Here is a 25943-nt window from a genome sequence, read left to right on the forward strand (position 1 = left end):
GTGGAAATCTGTGCTTTGGTCTGATGAGTCCAAATTTGAGATCTTTGGTTCCAACCACCGTGTCTTTGTGCGACGCAGAAAAGGTGAACGGATGGACTCTACATGCCTGGTTCCCACCGTGAAGCATGGAGGAGGAGGTGTGATGGTGTGGGGGTGCTTTGCTGGTGACACTGTTGGGGATTTATTCAAAATTGAAGGCATACTGAACCAGCATGGCTACCACAGCATCTTGCAGCGGCATGCTATGCCATCCGGTTTGTGCTTAGTTGGACCATCATTTATTTTTCAACAGGACAATGATCCCAAACACACCTCCAGGCTGTGTAAGGGCTATTTGACCAAGAAGGAGAGTGATGGGGTGCTACACCAGATGACCTGGCCTCCAGTCACCAGACCTGAACCCAATCGAGATGGTTTGGGGTGAGCTGGACCACAGAGTGATGGCAAAAGGGCCAACAAGTGCTAAGCATCTCTGGGAACTCCTTCAAGATTGTTGGAAGACCATTTCCGGTGACTACCTCTTGAAGCTCATCAAGAGAATGCCAAGAATGTGCAAAGCAGTCATCAAAGCAAAAGGTGGCTACTTTGAAGAACCTAGAATATAAGACATATTTTCAGTTGTTTCACACTTTTTTGTTAAGTATATAATTCCACATGTGTTAATTCATAGTTTTGATGCCTTCAGTGTGAATGTACAATTTTCATGGTCATGAAAATACAGAAAAATCTTTAAATGAGAAGGTGTCCAAACTTTTGGTCTGTACTGTACATGTTTTGTCATTCTCTTGTAAGACTTTCAGCATTAAACATGGAGTAATATGTAATGTTTTATTCTGTTCTCTTCATAGGGCTCGTTTATGGGAAACCTTCGCAGTCTACTACAGTTCCTTCATCAGACACCACCTCTTCCAGCTGGAGGCCTAAATGAACTGCCTCCAAGGCGCCGCCCCCCACGACCTGTTAGGCGCCTTCTCCGAAGACTTCGTAGATGGGGTCTTCTTCCTCCCCGAACACAGGGGACGCAAACTGAACCATCACAGAATCCAAGCACCGGTCCACTGCAGCCAACATCAGAAGGCAGCGATCATACCTCTGCTCCTTTACTCCCTCTGAAGACTCCTTTAGAGTCCCTGAATTATTCTTTTTCCTTGACTGAGCCTTCAGCTGCCCCGCCGTCCTTCCCAGTGGAGGATAGGAGTGGACTCATGATGGGCATGATGCAGGTGGTGCGAGAAAGAGTTTTGCATCCCCTTGGGGGTGAAGATCTTTTAAATGGAAGGAGAGGCGAGGGTTTTGGGGAGGATGCTGTGGGACTGGAAGGAGCTGAAGAAGAAGATGAAATGTTGCTGTTGCCTCTTGCAGAAGGTTATGATGTGGCAGCAGGAGATGTGGGGTTAATTTTATGTTAGCATAGCTTCTTCCCTATCTTCTCATTAAATATTTGCACATAGTGCTGCTGATCAGTGCTTGAAACTTAGTGAAGAGCAGTGTGATGACAGAGGGGTTGTTGAATTCCATCATCTATACATCAGCATTGTGCAGAGACTGCATTGACGTGAGTCTTCCATCTGTGTGCACTCAGTGCTGTGATGATGGCATTCAGTATAACCCATAGGCAAGGATAGCTCCGCTTTTGCTCATTGTCCTTTAGTTTTGTGGAAGCATACCACAGCTTTAATCTATATGTCCACATTTGAACACCAATTTACAGTTTATATATGGCTATAATCTCTCTATGCAGATTAGTAAGTTTGTACATTTCCATATCCTGCGCTGTTCCTTTAGTACCAGCTTGTATTATAGCCCAGAGCAGTATTCACAATTTGTTTCAATCAACAGGCGCTTCCCTTAAAGGGGTTGTCCACTACTAGGACAACCCCTTCTTGAGCTAAATGTTTGGCCCCGATAAAATAAAAAAGCTTATACTCACGTCTGGTGCCGTTTCAGTGGTGTCGGCCCTTGCAGTCTCAGGGCTCCAGTGCGGTTGCTGTGTCACGTGAGCCCGGCACCCACTCAGCGCTGGCGTCACTCTCCCCGCCTTCTGTCAAAGTGAACATGAAGAGGATATCTGGGCTGCGGCTGATCTGACTTCCTCTTCATGTTCAATTCGTACAAAGGCTGGGACAGTGATGCCAGCGCTGATTGGGCGCGGGGCTCATGTGTCACAACAACAACAATACGGGAGCCCCGGGACCACCACTGGAACGGTGCCGGCACGGGAGGTGAGCATTAGTTTTTGTATTTTATAGGTGCCAAGCATGGGGTGTGACAAGGAGTTGTCAAAGTAGTGGACAACTTCTTTAGATTTATCACATCATTGTACGAGGCTGGTGTAAGACTACGGCCGCAATTCATCAGTTTTCAACAGAATTCTTGTTGGAAAGTAGGCTGACTTTCATCAGAAGGTTGTGTGGTCAAGCATTTTCTCTTTAAGCAAACTCCCCGGCCTGTTGGTCTTTGGTCCCCTCATGTCCTATAGCAATGATGTGAAGTCCGTCATTGACGTTACTGCTGCCGTCAATCACTGACTGTCACAGGCAGCACTCATGTGAATGATGGATGTGACAGCTTCACTGCAGGACAGGTGGTATCGCTGAAACAGCCGGGGTTTGAGCTGGTGGGTAAAGTATATTATTCTATTTTATATAATTTTTTGTTCTTAGTGCAATTTTGAAAAATTCTAGACAAGACAACCCCTTTAAGTAAAATCTGTTACTGAAGCGTGATTACCTTTGTTGCCATGGAGCTTCTCCATTCTGATATGTGGAGATAGAAGCAGCAATAAAGAGAGCCATCGAGAGATTGACATACTGAAAGCCTTAATGGAACAGATGGGGAAACGTGCTTTAGAGAAAAATACTGATTTGCAACTGAAGTATTAGCAAAGGTATTCCTCCCCGTTACAGCGAACTGTAAATTGATGTTCAATACTTTATCAAGGTTCCATCACACTTGTAAATTTAAGGTCCATTTCCAAAAGCAAAATGTCCAATGGAAGGAAATGTGATTTAGTGACACTTTTATGAACAAGGCCATAGGGTGTGCTTATGTGTACAAACCCGTACATTTCCCTTACTGATATACGCTCCTGCTCTGTCTAGGGGTCACCTAACCCTCTCTTCCTCCTATGAATAGAAGTAGTTTGTGACTACAGTCCATGGCGAAGCAGATCACGGTAGACCGTGGTGACTGGACTTGTCTATGATGTATCCAAGGCTATATTGGTGCTCTGGACATGGTATTAGACTTTAGGTAATGCACACAAGTATTATCAATCATTTTTAGGGATTTAGCAGGCTAGATAGTGCTGGCCAAAAGTATTGGCACCCCTGCAATTCTGTCAGATAATACTCAGTTTCTTCCTGAAAATGATTGCAATCACAAATTCTTTGGTGTTATTATCTTCATTTAATTTGTCTTCAATGAAAAAAACACAAAAAGAATTGTCCTAAAGCCAAATTGGATATAATTCCACACCAAACCTAAAAAAGGGGGTGGACAAAAGTATTGGCACCGTTTGAAAAATCATGTGATGCTTCTCTAATTCGTGTAATTAACAGCACCTGTAACTTACCTGTGGCACCTAACAGGTGTTGGCAATAACTAAATCACACTTGCAGCCAGTTAACATGAATTAAAGTTGACTCAACCTCTGTCCTGTGTCCTTGTGTGTACCACATTGAGCATGGAGAAAAGAAAGAAGACTAAAGAACTGTCTGAGGACTTGAGAAACCAAATTGTGAGGAAGCATGAGCAATCTCAAGGCTACAAGTCCATCTCCAAAGACCTGAATGTTCCTGAGTCTTCCGTGCGCAGTGTCATCAAGAAGTTTAAAGCCCATGACACTGTGGCTAACCTCCCTAGATGTGGACGGAAAAGAAAAATAGACGAGAGATTTCAACGCAAGATTGTGCGGATGGTGGATGAAGAACCTTGACTAACATCCAAACAAGTTCAAGCTGCCCTGCAGTCTGAGGATACATCAGTGTCAACCCGTACTATCCATCGGCATCTGAATGAAAAGGGACTGTATGGTAGGATACCCAGGAAGACCCCACTTCTTACCCCGAGACATAAAAATGCCTGGCTGGAGTTTGCCAAAACTTACCTGAGAAAGCCTAAAACATTTTGGAAGAATGTTCTCTGGTCAGATGAGACAAAAGTAGAGCTTTTAGCGAAAAAGCATTAACATAGAGTGTACAGGAAAAAAAAGAGGCATTCAAAGAAAAGAACACGGTCCCTACAGTCAAACATGGCGGAGGTTCCCTGATGTTTTGGGGTTGCTTTGCTGCCTCTGGCACTGGACTGCTTGACCGTGTGCATGGCATTATGAAGTCTGAAGACTACCAACAAATTTTGCAGCATAATGTAGGGCCCAGTATGAGAAAGCTGGGTCTCCCTCAGAGGTCATGGGTCTTCCAGCAGGACAATGACCCAAAACACACTTCCAAAAGCACTATAAAATGGTTTGAGAGAAAGCACTGGAGACTTCTAAGGCGGCCAGCAATGAGTCCAGACCTGAATCCCATAGAACACCTGTGGAGAGATCTCAAAATGGCAGTTTGGAGAAGGCACCCTTCAAATATCAGGGACCTGGAGCAGTTTGCCAAAGAAGAATGGTCTACAATTCCAGCAGAGCATTGTAAGAAACTCATTGATGGTTACCGGAAGCGTTTGTTCGCAGTTATTTTGGCTAAAGGTTGTGCAACCAAGTATTAGGCTGAGGGTGCCAATACTTTTGTCTGGCCCTTTTTTGGAGTTTTGTGTGAAATGATCAATGATTTGATTTTTGCTTCATTCTCTTTTGTGTTTTTTCCTTGCAAGCAAATTAAATGAAGAGAGTAATACCAAAGAATTTGTGACTGCAATCATTTTCAGGAAGAAACTGAGTATTATCTGACAGAATTGCAGGGGTGCCAATACTTTTGGCCAGCACTGTACATCCCATGAGCTACAAGAAATAATTAGGTTTTTTTTTTTTGCTTAATTCATCATCACGCCATGAATATAAATCATGTATTTAGAAAAGGATAGATTATACAAAGCCCCGAAGTATTCCTTGGCACATACATGTTTTTACCTTATTTAGAAAAGTTTGTTCTACTGTACATCCATATTGGTAGATCCTGAATAGAGTCAGGCCACGTTCAGTATGTGTAAGCCAAAACCAGGAGCGGGTGATACATACAGAAGTGGTGACGTGTTTCTATTATACTTTACCTCTGATTGTTCTTCTCCTGGTTTTGACTTACAGATACTGACCAAATACTGAATGTGTGAACATGGCCTTAAGCTTAGATCTGCACTCTTAGTACAGGCACAGAACCTTGACCTCTGAAGATAAACCCAGCAGGTGGCTATATAGTGCTCTACCTCCTATAATGATGAACCACAGGGGTTCTCCAGTACTCGGAGGTGGCCATGACTGCATTCTGTAAGGGGCCTCAATGTTAGACAATGCGACTGTTCAAGCGACATGTTTTATCTGTTAGAATTTCAGTATGAAGCATGTTCTATCCACTCTTACTGATACTATGTTCCCCATAAAAGACAATGTGAGGAAAACTAAATGAAACCTAGCTCTGTATTTGATTCGTATATATAAGTGATGACGCAGAGATTGATTTAGATAGCCATATTTATGCTTGTGTAGGGGGTACTGGTTCTCACTGAGGAGACAGTCTTGCATGGAGTCCCAAGGTAGGGGAAAGTATGCAAATTAAAGGGGTAATACAGGCATTTTATTTGTATGGGGACTAAGAATTAACAAGCAGGTAGTTGCTATCCACCTGCCTGGGGACGATCTCAGCCTGCAATTAGTCTCTTTCATTTGCACTTCTTGTTAACAGAGCAGCTCTTCCTCTTCCGGTCTGCTATGCTGACGGGTCGTCACTGCAGACGTCATGCTGATTGGCAGCATGGAGCTGGCTGTCAGTTAGCATTACGTCTGCAGAGATGCCCTGTAAACAGCAGAATGGAAGAAAACCTAACCATCTGCCTGGTGACGATTATTGCCAGCTCAGAGTGGTCAACAGCTACCTGCCTGTAAAGAGAAGAGTTTCAGGGGTTATCGCAAAAAGAAAAACCCTAGTGCCACCTATAGATAGTTATGCTGTAAGCCTGTCTCATCTAGTTAACCAGTATCCTGTTCTGTACAGATGAGGGCAAAGGCCCTGAAACATGCTGTCTATTGATTGCTGTCTTGTTTGGCTAGTTATAATAATAAGTTATGTTCCAAGCTCTAACATCTATATGTCTGACGTTGCTGTACACAGTTGCTACATGGGTGGCGCTACAGAGATGGTTTAAACATGGAATTAAGACCATGTAAAGTGAGCCATCATGTTTATGTTGAGAGAACTGAAAAATAAAGGTGGCCATACACATTAGATGAATGTCCGCTGAGCGTGTATGGTGGGGGTCAGGAGGTCTTGGCTGACAGCTATCATAGCCACCTGATATTAAGAGACATGTACTAGGAAAATACCTATTAAAAAGAAAAATAAATTGGGGTTTTTGTATAATTTCTCTATAAAAGTAATTTGCTTACTAGAAGACCTGCCTCTAGCTTTCCTGCTCTGTTCATTGATCAGCTATAGCAACATTTCTTATATTTCTGACACCCTGATGGCATCTAACATAAATTTTGATGACTCATGAGTATTTTTTTTTTTTTATGCAATTCTGCTTTATGCTGATGCTTTGTCATTAATATAGAGCTGCTTTAGACAGGCAACTGAGCAGTAAAAGCGCCAGACCACTTTTTATGCTGGCTTTAAAAAGTTCCTACAAACTGGGTAAGGAATGGTTTTTTTAGGAAAGTTTTCCTAATATATATTTTTTATTTTTTTGTTTTACTAGTGAAGTCACTGAGGCAATAAATGCCAGAACACATTATGTTTAAAATGGAAATCGTGTCAATGCTGCACATTTTGTCTGATGTGGCACAGTACCAGAAGGAAAGATAGATAGATAGATAGATAGATAGATAGATAGATAGATAGATAGATAGATAGATAGATAGATAGATAGATTTAGAAATAGAGGGAATAAGTAGAGCAAAAAGGTAATATGTGCTGCTTTCAAAGACATTGTAGGCAAATGAGATATTTTGCATGAGTGTATGTTATTGGGGTAACCAGCTTTGTTGTAAAGCACAATTTCAGGGGGGCCACTAATGGAGCACGTCAAGCACAATATTCTTTTCTCATCTTTGGGGCAATGAAATCCTCCACCACTCGTAAGTGCCATATGCTGATTGGTGCTGTAGTCGAGGGCTGGCTCCCTTTCAGGATTAGCCACTAAACTGAAGATGTGCTATAAGATTTGTAATGACTATCTTCACTTCGTCAGTCATTTCTAGGTCTTTGCTGTTTTGACAATCAGTGGGAAAAATGTTTTCTATGTTATGTCGACTTTTCTACAAAAAAGGTGAATATTTCTCTCCCAAAATCTTTTGTGTGAAAATAATTTGAATCTCTTATTTTATTATTGAAAAGTATAACTGAATCACTGAATCCTTTTTATTCGGTGCCCTGGATGTTTAGGGGGTCCACAACTGATTTGTACTACATTTTACCTGAGTAACACATTATGGCCAGGTTCACACAGGGCTTTTTGCTGCAGTTTTTAACCCCAAATTCATTATACAGCGCAGAGATAAAGACTTTTTACTCTGCAATTTGTAGATTCAATCACAAAAAAAAATGACCGTGTCAACCTGGCCTGATGGTATTTCTGCTGCAGCTATGCAACGCCACGCTTGGTGATGACGAGACACACTGTTTTGGATGAGGTTTATTTTGTCAGAGAACGGGTTAATGATCGGTGTGGGTTTGTACGCTGTGCTAAAATTATTTATTTTCTGTGATTGTATAATAATAAATCTTGAAAGTTCTAAAGGATTTGTTGGGAATTTGCTCTTTGTGAAATAAAGCTTCTGAGCCCTACTTATCGGTAAGGTCGCGGGTACAATTGCTGTTCTGTGTGGGAGCTCCTACTATGTGGTGTCTGCAACCGATTTATTAAAAGGATCATTAGAAATGTCTTCACTGCTAAGGTTTGCTCTCAGGCTGGGGATAAATGGTGGAAAAAACAAACGTGTGAATTGATAATTCATTCATGATGTCCTGTGACCCAGTAGACTAACTCCACATGCATTATTGTAATTCAAAGCAGTGTGCAACAATCATGACACGTGTATCATTGCCATGGAACCAGTCATCTAAATCTGTCTATACAGGGTATATGGAGCTCTTTTTAGCTTAAACTGGCAAAGCTTTTATACCAGTTTTATAGCTGGGTACAGTGATACATTTATCATGTGCTTTCCATTAGTCTCTACTGCTTGGCGCTAAATGCGGACCTGTCTTCAGATTTTTTTACAATACAAACTGCCTACATTATATGAGGCTTGTGACTAACCTTGAGAATTCATGCAATCAGGTCTAAGAGGTCTACACTCCTTAATGTTGAAATTGCAACGCCAATTAGGAAATGACGTGGAAATATGGAAATCACAGGATTGATAGACTTGGTAATTATATGCAAATGGCTAAAAAAAGGGAAACAAAATTTTCAAAACGTTGATTTATTCAGTATAAAGTATGAGGGTCCACACCATCTGCACATTGAATCGCTTAATATCCGCGTGTGCACATGTAGTCATGCGGATATTAAGCGTTTCAATGCAAGTCAATGGCGGCAATTACGCTGCATGTCCGCAAAATTAATGGACATGCTGCGTATTTTCCCGCAATGATAATCCGCCGCTGAAATTTCCGCAGCATGTGCACAGCACATGTGGATTATCATTGGGGACCATGGGGCACGTATTACCAAGCGTTTATTAAGCGTTTTTGCTGCGGAAATTCCGCGGCAAAAACGCTTGAAAAACGCATAGTGGGCACGCAGCCTGAATGTACATGGTCCTAAAAATCCTCAAGATCCACTGCTGGCAGCTCCCTTTGCAATAGCTGACCAATGACTTTCCAGATGTGCTAGATGGGAGACAAGTGTGGAGACGCTGCAGACCATGGTAGCACATTTAGGTCACTCAGGCTGCTGACAGATACGAGAGGAACATGCAGCCTGGCGTAACATCAAGCACATCTGGGACGTCCTTGGTGCATCAGCGTGGCAGAACATTCCTCAGACTACCATTAATAACCTCCCTGATGGCAGCCAAGGCGTGTAAGTATTTCTGCACATGGCTCTCATACTCTATACTGAATAAATCAAGATATTTTGAAAATATTTCAATTTTTTTCACCATTTGCATATTGTGAAAACCTCTATCAATCTTGCGACTTTTCCTTGTTGGTGTTGCAATTTCAATGTTATGGAGTATATTTATGGAGTTGTATTGTGAAATCTGGTTCTTGATCCACTCTAATTTACTGTAGGCCTATGTGCCTCTGATTTTATACAGAGTTTGTCAGATTCCATACAAAACAAGGAAAAAAAATAGTTCAATGGATCTGTTATGGATGTATTTTTTTATTAACGTCTTGCTTCTAGTATGGAATGTCTGTGGCTTACTGCAGCACATGAAGTCCATGAAGCTGGTGGGGACTACACAAAAGTCTCCTCTTAGATCTGCCATGTGCCCGAGGCATTGGCTATGTTCACACGTTGCTTTTTTTGCTGCTTTATTTTCTGAAGCCAAGACCTGATCTTTTGGCAGTAAAAAAGCTGAAGAGTAAGTTTTGCAGGCTTTTTTGCTTTTTCTCTTGCTGCGTTGTATTGCTGGTGTTAGGCCACCAATGCAAGACTTATGTGAAACCATAGAACATTTTTGGGGAAAAAAGTCAATTTGATCAAATTATTTAGTGGAAATAGTTTGTCTGAAAAATGGTAACTATTCTGAAGAAAAAGTTCATGAAAAAATACACAATTGCAAATGTAAAAACAGCGGGGGGGGGAGTTGAATTGGTCAGGCATGGTTTACCTAACACACTGGCAGGACATTTTTGACCTTCACACATTGGTCGGCCATTGAGATGGTCATGTTTTGTTTAATTTATCACATATTAATTTAATTAAACTGTACTAATACTAAGATTCATGCTCATGTGCATACGCCAAGACATTATGGTTTAAACTTGGGAAAATCACAAAAATAAATGGGTTTCACATGTGCTGTACCTGCTTTTTTTTCACCAAAAATGCTGCAAAAACTGATAGCAGCGTTTTTTACTTACTCATTGCTTTCGATGGGTGAAAAAACGCTGCAAAAGTATCAGAAAGAATTGACATGCTGCAGATTTTAAAAATGCTGCATTTTTCCAATTCGGTCAAGAAGAAAAAAACAAGCGTGTGCATGAGATTTCTGAAATGTCATGGTTTTTGCTGGTACTGTATAAAGCGGCTTTATATTTGCATAAAAAAACGCAATGTGTGAACATAGCCTAAAGTTGGATTTACAGTGGCTGTTTATTTTGAATGAGTGTTCATTATTGAGTGATCATTATTTTTCTGATAATCATGCATTGTAAACACGCTGCCAATCACCCGACACACAAGCAAAATGCTCATTCATTAGGTGAAAAATGTTTAAGGTGGCTTAAAAATCATCATTCTTGGCTGCACATTGCCCCGTGTAAACAGCACGAATGCTACAGAGAACCATTGCAGTCTTTGTGCACCAAATGATCTTTTACGCATCGTTCTGTGCGCATAGGAAATGTGGATCGCCTGTCAAACAAGTTATTAAACGGCATCCGTTCAGGAAACAAGTCGCTCCACAATTTCCTATTGTTGAATCCTCATCCTTCCAGCCTTTACCCCTGCACACTGCTTGGTTCCCTGGCTGTGATTTCATGCCTATTGGAGCATGGCATTTTTGTTTTTGCGAATTGTCTAATTTCATTCTTTTTCCTTTTAGTTGTTGGATAGGGTCCTGGGTTCAAATCCCACCAAGGACAACATCTGCAAGGAGTTTGTATGTTCTCCCCATGTTTGCGTGGGTTTCCTCCCACACTCCAAAGACCTACTGATAGGGAATGTAGATTGTGAGCCCCAATGGGGACAGTGATGATGATGATGATGTATGTAAAGTGCTGTGACATTAATGGCGCTCTATAAGTGAGTAAAAATAAAATACAGTTCTTTAGTAAATGAGTGTAAGGTACTGATGCCCACAGTCTATATAACCCATGAGGTTATTCTTAATTTCACATGTTATTCATACAAATGTCTGACATGATTTCACACATCCAATAGATGCCTCTTTTCATTGGAACTGAGATTCAGATGATTTTCATCAGTGTTTTGGATCCAGGTGTTGGGTCAATGTATCTGTTTTTACCAAGTGTTTTCATCAGTGATTTTTCTTGTATGCAAATAAAAAAATTGCAAAGTTTCTCCTCCCAATCACAATTTTAATAACTGACAGCACAATGGATATCAATGTGCGCTTTCAGTGATTTTCACAGACTCAAACTTGTATGGGTGAATTTAATCTATGACTCGGATCAAAAAAAGATATGTCGTCATGATTTTTCTTTTGCAGACGCTGGGTATGCAAAAAGACACGGACAGGTGAACAGCACCATAGATTATAACTGGTGGTTGTTCTGTGAAAAATATGGCTATAACGTGTACATGAATCATGGACGTGTGAATGAACACTAAGGTTAACACTGAATGAGACTTGTAAATGTACCATTTCCTAAACAAAAGAACAGCTCATATTTCAATGACTCATGTAAGTTAGTGGTCAAAGGTGCAGCTACCATGATAATCATCTACTATTTTTGGACAATTAGTCATATAATCTAATTTCTATCCCCATGGCTTGAGAATATAAACCTATAGGTGTAATAGGTAAATGTAGTAGGTTTTATTTTTTTGCGATTCTCTTTAACCCCTTCACCCCTGGGCCATTTTCCGTGCTTTCGTTTTTTGATCCCCTTCTTCCCAGAGACATAATTTTTTTATTTTTCCATCAATCTGGCTGTGTGAGGGCTTATTTTTCGTGTGACAAGTTGTACTTTTGAACGACACCATTGGTTTTACCATGTAGTGTACTGGAAAACTGGAAATAAATTCCAAGTGCGGTGAAATTGTAAAAAAAAGTGGAATTCCACAATTGTGGGTTCGTAAATACCAAACATGTATAGGTTCTTTTTTACAGTGGGGAAAAAAAGTATTTAGTCAGCCACTAATTGTGCAGGTTCTCCCACTTAAAAAGATGAGGCCTGTAATTGACATCATAGGTAGACCCCAACTATGAGGCTGCGTACCCACGTTGCGTATTACAAGCGTATATGCTGCAGAATTTCCGCAGCGTAAACGCTTGTAAAACGCATGGTAATCCGCACCCCATGGTCCCCAATGGCATTCCGCAATGTCAATGCCCATGCTGCGGATTTTTCCGCAGCGTATATGCTGCGGTCAAAAATCTGCAGCATGTTCATTAATTTTGCGGAAGCGCAGCGGAATCAATGTGCGGATGGTACCCAAGTCTGGATGAGAGGAGACTCTCATCCAGACCTGGGTACCAAAGAACCTGTAAAAAAAAGAAAAAATAAAGTTTATACTAATCTTCTGATGTCTTCCCGGTGTTTTCCCGCCGTCACGCTGTTGTGTGAAGGACCTGCCACGTCATTGAGTCATGTGACCCATCACATGACTCAATGACGTCACCGCAGGTCCTGCACACAACAGCGTGAGCCGCTCAAGACTCCGGACGGGGCAGAGAATGCATCGGAAAGTGAGTATAAACTTTATTTTTTTATTTTTTACCATTCTGATTCTTTTTTTTTTAACTATTACTTGGTCACACTATATAAATCCATGCCGGTTGCATGGATTTATATAGTGTGAACAAGTTGTCAAGCACTTTTCCAAGTGATGCTTAAATCACTTGGAGAAGTGCTTGATAACCTGCATGCGGAAATGCATGCAAAGACGCCTCACAAACGCTTCTACCTGGCGGGAAAACCGCATTTAAAATCCGCATGCGATTTTCCCGCCAGGGAGAAGCGTAAAAAATATGCTTCAGTTCCGCAACGTGGGCACTTAGCCTGAGAGACAAAATGAGAAATCCCGAAAATCACATTGTATGATTTGGAAAGAAATTTGTTTCAAATTTTGGTGGAAAATAAGTATTTGGTCAATTACAAATGAGCAAGATTTTTGGCTCTCACAGACCTGTAACTTATTTTAAGAGGCTCCTCTGTCCTCCACTCATTACCTGTAGTACTGGCACCTGTTTGAACTTATCAGTATAAAAGACACTTGTCCGCAACCTGAAACCGTCACACTCCAAACTCCACTATGGTAAAGACAAAAGAGCTGTTGAAGGACACCAGAAATAAAATTGCATCCCTGCACCAGGCTGGGAAGACTGAATTTGCAATAGGCAAGCAGCTTGGTGTGAAGAAATCAACTGTGGAAGCAATAATTAGAAAATGGAAGACATACGAGACCACTGATAATCTCCCTCGATCTGGGGCTCCACACAAGATCTCACCCCGTGGGGTCAAAATGATCTCAAGAACGGTGAGCAAATATCCCAGAAACACACAGGGGGACCTAGTGAATGACCTGCAGAGAGCTGGGACCAGCGTTACATAGGCTACCATCAGTAACACTACGCCGCCAGGGACTCAGATCCTGCAGTGCCGGATGTGTCCCCCTGCTTAAGCCATTACATGTCCGTGCCCGTCTGAAGTTTGCCAGAGATCATTTGGATGATCCAGAAGAGTATTGGGAGAATGTCATCCGATCAGATGAAACCAAAGTTGTTTGGTAGAAACACAACTCGTCATGTTTGGAGGAGAAAGAATGCTGAGTTGCATCCAAAGAACACCATACCTACTGTGAAGCATGGGGGTGGCAACATCATGCTTTGGGGCGGTTTCTCTGCCAAGGGACCAGGACGACTGATCCGTGTACATGAAAGAATGAATGGGGCCATGTATCATCAGATTTTGATTGCAAACCTCCTTCCATCAGCAATGGCATTGAAAATGAAACGTGGCTGGGTCTTTCAGCATGACAAAAATTATGGAATCACCCTGTAAATTTTTATTTCCAAAACTAACACCTGCATCAAATTAGATCTGCTTGTTAGTCTGCATCTAAAAAGGAGTGATCACACCTTGGAGAGCTGTTGCACCAAGTGGACTGACATGAATCATGGCTCCAACAGGAGAGATGTAAATTGAAACAAAGAAGAGGATTATCAAACTCTTAAAAGAAGGTAAATCATCACGCAATGTTACAAAAGATGTTGGTTGTTCAATCAGCTGTGTCTAAAATCTGGACCAAATACAAACAACATGGGAAGGTTGTTAAAGGCAAACATACTGGTAGATCAAGGAAGACATCAAAGAGTCAAGACCGGAAACTTAAAGCAATATGTCTCCAAAACAGGAAATGCACAACAAAACAAATGAGGAACGAATGGGAGGAAACTGGAGTCAATGTCTATGACCGAACTGTAAGAAACCGCCTAAAGGAAATGGGATTTACATACAGAAAAGCTAAACATAAGCCATCATTAACACCTAAACAGAAAAAACAAGGTTACAATGGGCTAAGGAAAAGCAATCATGGACTGTGGATGACTGAATGAAAGTCATATTCAGTGATGAATCGCGAATCTGCATTGGGCAAGGTGATGATGCTGGAACTTTTTGCTTGGTGCCGTTCCAATGAGATTTATAAAGATGACTGCATGAAGAGAACATGCAAATTTCCACAGTCATTGATGATATGGGGCTGCATGTCAGGTAAAGGCACTGGGGAGAGATGGCTGTCATTACATCTTCAATAAATGCCCAAGTTTACATTGATATTTTGGACAGTTTTCTTATCCCATCAATTGAAAGGATGTTTGGGGATGATGACCTCATTTTTCAAGATGATAATGCATCCTGCCATAGAGCAAAAACTGTGAAAACATTCCTTGAAAGAAGACACATAAGGTCAATGTCATGGCCTGCAAATAGTCCGGATCTCAATCCCATTGAAAATCTTTGGTGGAAGTTGAAGAAAATGGTCCATGACAAGGCTCCAACCTGCAAAACTGATCTGGCAACAGCAATCAGAGAAAGTTGGAGCCAGATTGATGAAGAGTACTGTTTGTCACTCATTAAGTCCATGCCTCAGGGACTGCAAGCTGTTATTGAAGCCAGAGGTGGTGCAACAAAATACTAGTAATGTATTGGAGTGTTCTTTTTTGTGTTTGTTTTTCATGATTCCATAATTTTTTCGTCAGAATTGAGTGATTCCATAATTTTTGCCCTCTGCTTGGTCTGAAAAAAAATTACACTTACTGAGTACCACATTTTTAATCTTGATTTCTTTGTGTTTCTTAAAGCCCTAAAGTTGCCATTTGAAATGACTTTAGTTTTGTGCCATTTCTGTGATCTGCTTTTTTTCAACAACATTAAACAACTGAATGAACATCCTCCGAGCCCGGTGATTCCATAATTTTTGCCAGGGGTTGTATAACAAAGTACTTAGATGAACTTTTGTAATTGACCAAATACTTATTTTCCACCAAAATTTGAAAAAAAAAATTCTTTCCAAATCAGACAATGTGATTTTCAGGATTTGTTTTCTAATTTTGTCTCTCATAGTTGAGGTCTACCTATGATGTCAATTACAGGCCTCTCTCATCTTTTTAAGTGGGAGAACTTGCACAATTGGTGGCTGACTAAATACTTTTTTTTCCCACTGTATGTGGTGAATTTTTTTTTTTAAAAAGCCATTTTCCAAAACCCATAGCATCTCCATTTTTCAAGATCTGGGGCCAAGTGATGGCTTATTTTTTGTGCTCCAAGCTGATGTTTTTATTGATACCATTTTGAGGTAGATACGATGTTTTGATTGCCTGTTATTGCAATGTTGCGGCGACCGAAAAAACGTAATTCTGGCATTTTGATTTCTTTCTCATTACGACATTTACCGATCAGATTAATTCTTCTTGTATATTGGTAGATCGGGCGATTCTGAAAATGGCGATAACAAAAATGTATCTTTTTGATTTTTTTTTTATTGTTTTATTTTGAATGGGGCGAAAGAGGGTGATTTAAATTTTTTATTTATTTTTTTAAAAAAATTATATATTTTAAATACATTTTTTTTTACTTTTTACATGCTTCAATAGTCTCCACGGGAGACTAGAAGCTGCGATGTTCTGATCGCCTGTGTGTAGCAGAATTGCTCACTTGCTATGAGCGCTGTCTGCTGGGCGGCGCTTATAGCATCCTGGCAATGACAATTGCAGTGGTCTCTTGCAGACCCCGGGTTGTCATGCCAACCCATATCAGAGGCCCGCGCTTATGTGATACGGGCACAGATGGGCAGGACTTATTATGTCCTTCCACGGCGGCCATGTTAAATGCCGCAATCAGAGATTGACAACTGCATTTAACATGTTAACAGCCGCGGGTGGATCGTGATTCCACCCGCAGCTGTTAGGGGCATATGACAGCTGATCAGATCAGTTGTCATGCCCCTCGAAAGGTGCGGGCTCATCGCTGGAGCCCACACTGAAGGGAGAGACACGTACATTGTACGGCACATGTCAGAAAGGTGTTAAGAACAAGAAAATGTATGTCAAACTGAAGAAGCCTCGCTTGTTAAATTGCTAAGCTAGTATTCCAAGTGTTGCTGACAGGATTGTCGAGGCTGTGTGGCATAGCCTTTTGTGTGTGTGGGTGGGGTTATGGGTCTAAGCTAGCGGGTTCTTCAAAACTGCCAATTTTTCGAATTCCCAATCAAACGGTAATAGAGGAAGCATACAGTGTCACCACTCCACTCCCAATGACAAGTGACTGGGTTTTGTCATCAAGACCTGTCAATATCTGACATCTATGACATATCATGTGGCTATGCTATAAATATACTGAATAGGAATAATCCTTTAAAAAAAAACTTCTTTTTTTTTTTTTAATCTGGCACAGATGTTCAGTCCTGTAACTTGCAAGGTGGGGACTCCCTGAACATTCAAAGATGCTCGATCAGCTTGAGAAGGAACATATGGTACAACACGACTACTTACATTTGTGGCTACATAGCCCAAGTGCCCATACTAAACTCTGTCCATCTCTGAAAAAATGTCTGCATGGTCACATGAGCCCGATAACTGGAGTATAGAGCAGTGAAAAAAGGTCTCTTACTCTAATAAAAAAAAAATCTACATCATATACAGGCATCACTTACCGGGAGAAGAGATGACATTGGGATGCACCAAGGGAAGAAGGAAAGCTGAGGGAAAGTATTGTGATGGTCTCGGCAATGATCTGCTGAGAATTCTTCGGTCCTAGCTTTTATCAGGATGTTATTTTATCTTTGAGAGAACAGTTTTGGGAAAGCCCTTTTCTGTCACAGCATGAATATGCCCCAGTGCACAAAGCAAGAAACTTCAACGATATTTAAAGGGAATATGAACCACAAAAATTCACAGCCAGGAGGAGGGACAGTGTCTCTTTTTTTTTTCTCTTTTTATGTTTTTCAGGTTTCCATTTGTGGACTACGTCGCATTCCCTGAACTATGGTGGACCTGTGTGAGTTGTTTTTTTTTATAAATTGGTGAACCAGCAAAAGCGTGGGGGAGTGTTTGTTTTTTGTTTTTTTTTAAAGTATTTTTGTGTGTGTTTTTTTTCTTTGTTTCTATCACTGGGTTACTAATGGGGGTGTCTGATAGACACCTCTCCATTACTAACCCCAAGAGCTTCATGGCAGCTGTGATTTTTGACAAATCACAGCTGACATCAACTCGAAGCCCCATTACCCCAATTGCTAATGTGGCACCCCAGGGGTCTGGTTACCACAGTAATAGAAATATTACGTCTGAGAGCAAGTGGGAGGTTTCTCTGGTCAGGAGCCCTAAGCATGCAACACTGCCCGCCCAGACCTGGGAGGGGAGGAATCTGTCCTTATAAACTGGGTCTGGGGCGGGATTAGGGAGTCAGAGCCTGGAGACAGTTCCAGACACAGGGAAAGTGTCAGCAAGGAACTCTGTAGGAGCAGGAGCGAGGGCCAGGGGCTGGAAGCTAGATAGCTTGCCCTGGCTGAAGACATTAAGACCGGACACGAGTCCGAGGCTGTGGGGACATCCAGGTCCAGCAGCAGAATCCAACCGGCAGGGGATTCCATGTCCTCTGGCGAGAGAAGCCCGGAGGCACGGTCACAAGCAAGGGACCAGCACCGCCATCGTGAAGCGGAGGCTAACAGAAGGCCCCAAGTCACCAGCCGTACGGGTGAGCACCACACGGTATGCTCAGGGACGTGGGCTACTTCTACCCGCACACAGCAAGGTAGCCAGGAAAGAGTACAGATAGACGGGGAGGCCTACAACTCCACCTGGCCAGGGGAGATCCTGCTAGCTCTCAGACTGACCAGGCCTCTACTGCTAGCCAGTACTCCCGGGAGGGTCTGCTTTATAACATCAGTAAAGACCCTGAACTGCACTGCACGGACTCTGAGTTATTCCTGCTGCGCTCGTGCACCATCACTCCCATCATCCACACTAACTGCCCTGAGGCTATACTCCTCCCATTCTTAGCTGCACACACAACACCGGCCTCAGCGGTCTGCCTTGCAGCGGCGGTCTCCACTGACCGCAATCCACGGGTGGCGTAGTCGGACTATTATCTCACTAATAAGACTGCCACTGAATTGACCACCCTGGGCACGGTCCGGGTCAGCGCCATGGAGACTACAACCCCCAGCGATCCGGCTCCGGGTATTCCCTGCACCACACAGGCCCAGGGGGCGCGTCAACTTTGGCGTAGTCGGCAGGATTCAAACCAACTTGCCCTGCCTGAAAAAAAGACTTTTTCACTTACCTGAGAGAAGTTTCCCGCCGTCCGGAGTCGTTTCCCGCCATCGGACGCCATCTTGGGTCGTTTCCCGCCATCTTCTGCCGTCTTCCCGCCATCCGCAGCCGCTTCCCGCCATCGGGCGCCATCTTCGGGACGCCGCGCGGGAAGAAGAGGGGCGTTGACGCCGAAAGCGCGCGAGATCCGAAGCTCCGCCCCACGCGCTGACGCTGCGCTAGGTCCTGGAAGGGAGAGGGAGCGACGCTGACGTCACAGGAGGCAAGGTCCTCAACCCCGACGATCGACTGCGGAGGCGCGGCCTACGGAAGAAGAGCATCGCAAGGTAGGCCACGGTCAACTAGGGGGGAAGGAGGATGTCGGATACCGAGGGGAGCTCCACCGCCACACCGGCCGCCAGCGCAACCGCTGCTGCGGTCATGCCATTCACCATGCCCTATATCTCGGGGGCAACCTGGCTACCCCAGTACTCAGGGGAGTCACATACCCTAAGTGACTTTAGGGAAAGACTGGATAGCCTCTTCCAGGTATACCCCCTCACGGAAGAGCAAAAAGTGAGCATCCTGGTGGCCCAGTTAATCGGGGCAGCCCAAAGGGAGGTAAATTCCTGGCCACCTAGGAAGAAGACTGTCAGAGAAATACTAGCCTGGCTGAAAGACACATTTGATACCCGAACCTCAGCCGAAATAAAGCTCAGATTTTACGGGTGCAAACAACGGGCACATGAAAGTTTAAGAGACTATGCTCTAAACCTACAAGAGGCCCTGAGAGCCATTAAGCAGGCAGACCCTGACAGCGTGGGGAATGAAGACAAGCTGTTGACCGAACAATTTATTGAGGGTCTACTGTGCAATGCCCACAGAACTCAGTTTCGGGCAATGGCCTTACAGGACCCTGACCTGCACTTTGCACAGTTCAAGGATAGAGCATCCGGGTGCTCCGAGAACCGGCACCAGGTGGTGCTGTGACCCACAGGCGCCCTGCTATCACTTATCACCAGGACGCGGCGCCCTTGTCTGCAGGGTCTGTGGGAGCTGATGCGCAGGCTTTGAACAATAACCCGGCTACAGACCTGCACCATCAGGTCCAAGAGCTGACTAAGAGCGTTGCCGCGCTAACCAGAACTGTGCAGTCTTTACAGGTCTCTTCTCCAGAAAAGATCCAGCTTGCATCCGGACCGGAGGACGTCCCGTGGCGCCGACTGAGGAGGACCCCACCGGCCAGAGGAAGACCCAGCGACCGATACAACAGGACGGACAACCCATCTGCCGCCGCTGCAATCAACCCGGACATATGGCAAGGCACTGTCATTTAAACGGGCACAACCTGGGGTAGAGGGCCAACCCCCAGGCATAAGATCATCAGGCCCATCGAACTGGCGTGATAAATACGTAGGGGGACGTCTGGTCTTGCCTGTGGTACTGGATGGCATTCCTATGAGTGCCCCACTAGACACTGGGTCACAGGTGACTACCATCCCGTACGTGCTTTTGAAGCGGTACTGGAATGACTCGGACATAACCCGCTACCCAGATGACGACCTGAGCATTATCGCCAGCAATGGTCAGCCCGTGCCACAGATAGGATTTAAAGATGTGACCATCAAGGTCGGTAAGGTTGAACTGCCGGCACAAGGACTGATCATTGTGGACATTGGCGAGAGTCACCCAAAAATAACCCTAGGTACTAACGTAATCGAAAACTGTCTTGCAGAGGTGATTCTTATTTTGCAACAGGTTGCCAAGAACGCCAGTTCCAGCCAGCAGCGTGTCCTCCAAAAAGAGATCCGGGCACTGATGAAACGGCAACAGGTGGAACTATCTGGTGGTGAGATTGGTAGCGTGAGAATGTGTGACCCGTTCCCTATTGCCATGCCCCCGAAAAGTGAGATGATGATTTGATGCCGGGCAGCTATTGGTCTAAGAGGTAGAGACTACCAAGCAATGGTAGAACCCGTCTACTCAGACAGTAGGCCCACCATTTTGACAGCACGGGGGGTGGTCGATGTACGCCATGGCAGGGTGCCCGTCCGCATCATAAATATCGGGGAGAGAGAAGTATACCTGCCCCGGTATGCCACGCTAGCCAAATTGTTCACCGTCAACCAGAACTCTGTACAGGCCGTGGAACCCTTGCCTCCATCTCAACCAGAGGAAGGTAACGGCTCTAAGAAACCAATGGAGGACTGGTGTCAGCAACTGCATTTGGGTACTGACTCCACTCCCTCACACCAAAAACAGGGAGTCTATCGGGTGGTTCAAGAGTATGAGAGAGTGTGTAGTAAACACCCGCTGGACTTCGGGCGAGTAAAGGGGGTAGAACATCACATCCCCACGGGAGACCATCCTCCCATAAAGGAGAGATACCGACCCGTACCCCCTGCACACTATCAACACGTCAAGGGGATGCTAAAAGACATGAAGGAGGCTGGGGTAATTAGGGACAGCTGTAGCCCCTGGGCAGCTCCACTAGTCCTAGTGAAAAAGAAAGACAACACCATGAGAATGTGTGTAGACTACAGGAAGGTCAACCGTATCACACACAAAGATGCGTACCCGCTACCAAGGATAAAAGAGTCCTTAGCTGCATTAAAATCTGCTAACTTCTTCTCTACTTTGGATCTCACTAGCGGGTACTGGCAGGTTCCTGTAGCAGAGGCGGACCGGGAGAAGACCGCATTCACCACCCCGATGGGACTCAGCGAATTTAACTGTATGCCGTTCGGTCTCTGCAACGCACCAGGAACCTTCCAACGGTTGATGGAATGCTGTCTGGGACACCGGAACTTCGAGACGGTCCTATTATACCTGGACGATGTCATCGTCTATTCCAAGACCTATGAGGACCATCTGGAACACCTGGCAGAAGTGTTTGAAGCCCTGGCAAACTATGGCCTAAAGGTAAAACCCTCAAAGTGTCATCTACTAAAGCCAAAGGTACAGTACCTGGGACACGTGGTGAGTGCTGACGGAGTGGCCCCCGACCCTGACAAGATCACCGTGATTAAGAACTGGCCAAGACCATCCAGCATAAAAAGGAAGTGCGGCAGTTCCTCGGGTTGGTAGGCTACTACCGAAGATTCATTCCCGGTTTTACCAAGAAGGCAGCTCCTATGCAGGACCTCCTGATAGGCCAGTCCAGGAAGGCCAAAAACCAGAAGCCACCCTTCAGATGGGAAAAGCTGGAAGAGGAGTCATTCCGCCAGCTGAAGATGGCCCTCACAGGGGATGAAATCCTGGCGTACCCTGATTACAGCCAGCCCTTTATCCTCCACACGGACGCAAGCAACATCGGGCTAGGAGCCGTACTGTCCCAGATCCAGCAGGGGAGAGAACGGGTAATTGCTTACGCCAGCCGAAAACTGCGACCCACGGAAAGAAACCCTGAGAATTACAGCTCGTTCAAGCTAGAGTTCCTGGCAGTGGTGTGGGCGGTAACCGAACGTTTTAAGCATTACCTTGCCTCTTCCAGGTTCACCGTGTACACGGACAACAACCCGTTGACACACCTGGACACTGCAAGACTGGGTGCCCTGGAGCAGAGATGGATGGCCCGCCTGTCCAATTATGAGTTCACGATCAAATACCGGGCAGGACGCTCCAATACCAACGCGGACGCCCTGTCCAGGATGCCAAACCTACCGGACGGAGGGGAAGATCCAGAAGAACTGGAAGAGGTCGAACTCCCTGCGTTCCACCGTCATGGGATTACCCAGTATTCCCACCGTGTGAGGGGCCAGCGATCCGCTACGTTCAACCCCTTACCCCACTACAACTGGGCGGAGACGCAAGACAGTGACTCCGCAGTCCGTCTGGTGAAGGAGATGCTGACCCAGGCTGACGCCCGCCTGGACCCAGACGCTTCGGAAGAGACCAAGCAACTGTGGACAGAAAAAAACAGACTGTTTCTCTACAAGGAGAAGTTGTGTCGCAGAATGGTCAATTCCCGGACACATGAACTGATCTGGCAGGTTGTGGTACCGAGATGGGACGCAGCTATGGTGCTGGAGGCCTACCACAATGGGGCAGGGCACTTCGGATGGAAGAAGCTGGAGTTCCTGCTGCGTGAACGGTTCTACTGGATAGGCATGAGAGGAGCCATTGAGAGATGGTGTAGAGACTGTGGCCCGTGCAATCTAAGAAGGAGGGACCGTGCCAGCCAGAGGACTCCCCTGCAGCCCATCCTCACCAGGCAGCCGCTGGAACTGGTCGCTCTGGACCATGTTAAACTGGCTCCAAGCAGAAGCGGGTATGTCTACGCCCTAACCATTGTGGATCACTACTCCCGGTTCCTGGTGGTGGTCCCTGTCAAAGACTTGACGGCTCAGACAGCAGCCAGAGCCTTCCAGCTGCACTTCTGCCGCCCACACGGGTACCCGGACCAAGTGCTGACGGACCAAGGACCAGCCTTCGAAGCGGAGGTCTTCCAGGAGTTCTGCAACCTGTATGGCTGCAAGAAGATAAGAACAACGCCCTATCACCCCCAAACCAATGGACTCTGCGAGAAGATGAACCAGGTGGTGATAGATCTGCTAAAAACATTGCCCCTGGAAGAACGCAGTCTGTGGCCTGAGAAACTGCCCGATTTGGTGGACCTGTATAACCACACCCCGGTAGGTTCCACCAACTGTACCCCGGCTTACCTAATGCAAGCAAGACCTGGTAAGCTGCCTGTTGACCTGGATATGGGAGTCCTGACACCCGAGGACACCTCGCCAGAGGCAGACTGGGATACAGAACGGCAGCAGCAGTACCGGAAAGTACAGGAGAGCGTCGAGCGAAGTCTCTGTCAATCAAGAGAAAGGCAGGAGAGGACTTATAACCAACATGCTCCCGCTGTTCCCCTGGTACCTGGAGAGCAGGTCTTGAAAAGAAAAAGGCGGCTCCATAAGTTGGACGACCAGTGGGAAAAGGACCCGTACACCATACTGCCCTCAAGCCTCAATAATCCAAAGGTGTACGTCATCAGCAAGGATGGAGGAGAGACCACAGCCACTGTCTCCAGAGACCACCTGAAAAGTGCCCCGAGAAGTTGCAAAGCACGGATGAAGATCAGGAAAACCCTCAACCCGTAGAGGAAAAGGAGGAAATGATCAGCACCGTACTCGGAGACTTTTCCCAGTCCTGGACACAAGTAAACAACGCTATCGTGGTGCCCGTCCTCACCTTTCTCCAGCCAGCCCCTCAAGTGCCTACAGAAGACCAGGTAAAGCTGGAAGAGCAGCCGGCCCAGGAGGCAGAAGAGCCCACACCAGCAGCGCAGGAGGATCAACCCTCTGCTAGTGGTGAGCCTGCTGTGCCCCTAGTGAGCCAAAGAGTACGCAGACAGCTGCCCAGCTTACCCATAACACCTCCTACACCCTGTAGTGCAGGACCAGTTAGTGAGCTCCGTAGGTCCACTAGAGTCACTAGAAGTCAGATGCCCGCTCGCTGGAGAATATAAAGTAATGCACTGTAAATTTACCTGTTTCTTGAAAATGTTTACGGTTTTTGTTGTTGCCTGTTATTAATTATGTTTCTCAATTACCCTGCAGATTTCTGTGGACTAACAGGTTATGGACGCTGGATAACCGGAACCATCTTGTAGATAGTTGCACATTGTGCCTCTTGCGAAGACGGCCGCGGAAGAGAAAATCTGTCTGGCGTGGCCTCCTTGCGGCCCAAAGTAGCTAGCTTCAGCCTTGCAGCCACGCCCAAGGCCAACGCAAGGGGTTTTCTTTGGACAGGTCCCCTACCTTGCTTAAAACTTCACCTTGGGTGATATGGACACCCGGTTACGGAAACGCCGTGACCACAAAATGTACTTTTTCATGTTGTCTTGTTATTGTTATACCCTGCATTTATGTTTCTTTAAAAATATGTTTAGTCCCGGAGTACTAAATTTTACTAGGGGGGAATGTAGCACCCAAGGGGTCTGGTTACCACAGTAATAGAAATATTACGTCTGAGAGCAAGTTGGAGGTTTCTCTGGTCAGGAGCCCTAAGCATGCAACACTGCCCACCCAGACCTGGGAGGGGAGGAATCTGCCCTTATAAACTGGGTCTGGGGCGGGATTAGGGAGTCAGAGCCTGGAGACAGTTCCAGACACAGGGAAAGTGTCAGCAAGGAGCTCTGTAGGAGCAGGAGCGAGTGCCAGGGGCTGGAAGCTAGATAGCTTGCCCTGGCTGAAGACATTAAGACCGGACACGGAGTCCGAGGCTGTGGGGACATCCAGGTCCAGCAGCAGAATCCAACCGGCAGGGGATTCCATGTCCTCTGGCCAGAGAAGCCCGGAGGCACGGTCACAAGCAAGGGACCAGCACCGCCATCGTGAAGAGGAAGCTAACAGAAGGCCCCAAGTCACCAGCCGTACGGGTGAGCACCACACGGTATACTCAGGGACGTGGGCTACTTCTACCCGCACACAGCAAGGTAGCCAGGAAAGAGTACAGATAGACGGGGAGGCCTACAACTCCACCTGGCCAGGGGAGATCCTGCTAGCTCTCAGACTGACCAGGCCTCTACTGCTAGCCAGTACTCCCGGGAGGGTCTGCTTTATAACATCAGTAAAGACCCTGAACTGCACTGCACGGACTCTGAGTTATTCCTCCTGCGCTCGTGCACCATCACTCCCATCATCCACACTAACTGCCCTGAGGCTATACTCCTCCCGTGGGGAGTCATCCCGTTCTTAGCTGCACACACAACACTGGCCTCAGCGGTCTGCCTTGCAGCGGCGGTCCCCACTGACCGCAATCCACGGGTGGAGTAGTCGGACTATTATCTCACTAATAAGACTGCCACTGAATTGACCACCCTGGGCACGGACTGGGTCAGCGCCACGGAGACTACAACCCCCAGCGATCCGGCTCCGGGTATTCCCTGCACCACACAGGCCCAGGGGGCGCGTCACTAACGCACCAGGGCAATCGGTAATAGTGAAGGCAAAGCGCCAGAATCGGCACATCTCATGTGATGTGCCACTTCTGAGGTAGCCGAGGGCTGGTATTTTTAGGCTGGGAAGGGCCCAATAACCAGGGACCTTCCCAGTCTGATAATATCAGCTGTCTGCTTTACCTTTGCTGGTTACCAAAAATAGGGGGGACCCCACTTCGTTTTTTAACGAATTTATTTATTAGGTTAAACAAGGCTAAACACCCTTTA

General features: G+C 45.4%; 1 protein-coding gene across 1 annotated transcript in view; it reads left to right on the forward strand.

The window, feature by feature from the left end:
- Positions 1-11362, forward strand: part of LRP10 (LDL receptor related protein 10) — a 52950-nt gene extending 41588 nt beyond the window's left edge. The window contains exon 5 of the mRNA XM_073671087.1: positions 849-11362. Within this exon, the coding sequence (XP_073527188.1) occupies positions 849-1409 (561 nt within the window). The 3' untranslated portion in view covers positions 1410-11362. The remainder of the gene's footprint in view (positions 1-848) is intronic.
- Positions 11363-25943: the final 14581 nt, after the last annotated feature.

Source organism: Phyllobates terribilis, unplaced genomic scaffold (genome assembly GCF_046119375.1).
Source record: "Phyllobates terribilis strain yellow unplaced genomic scaffold, ASM4611937v1 Scaffold_1__5_contigs__length_1240528914, whole genome shotgun sequence".
In the NCBI taxonomy this organism is placed as follows: domain Eukaryota; kingdom Metazoa; phylum Chordata; class Amphibia; order Anura; family Dendrobatidae; genus Phyllobates; species Phyllobates terribilis.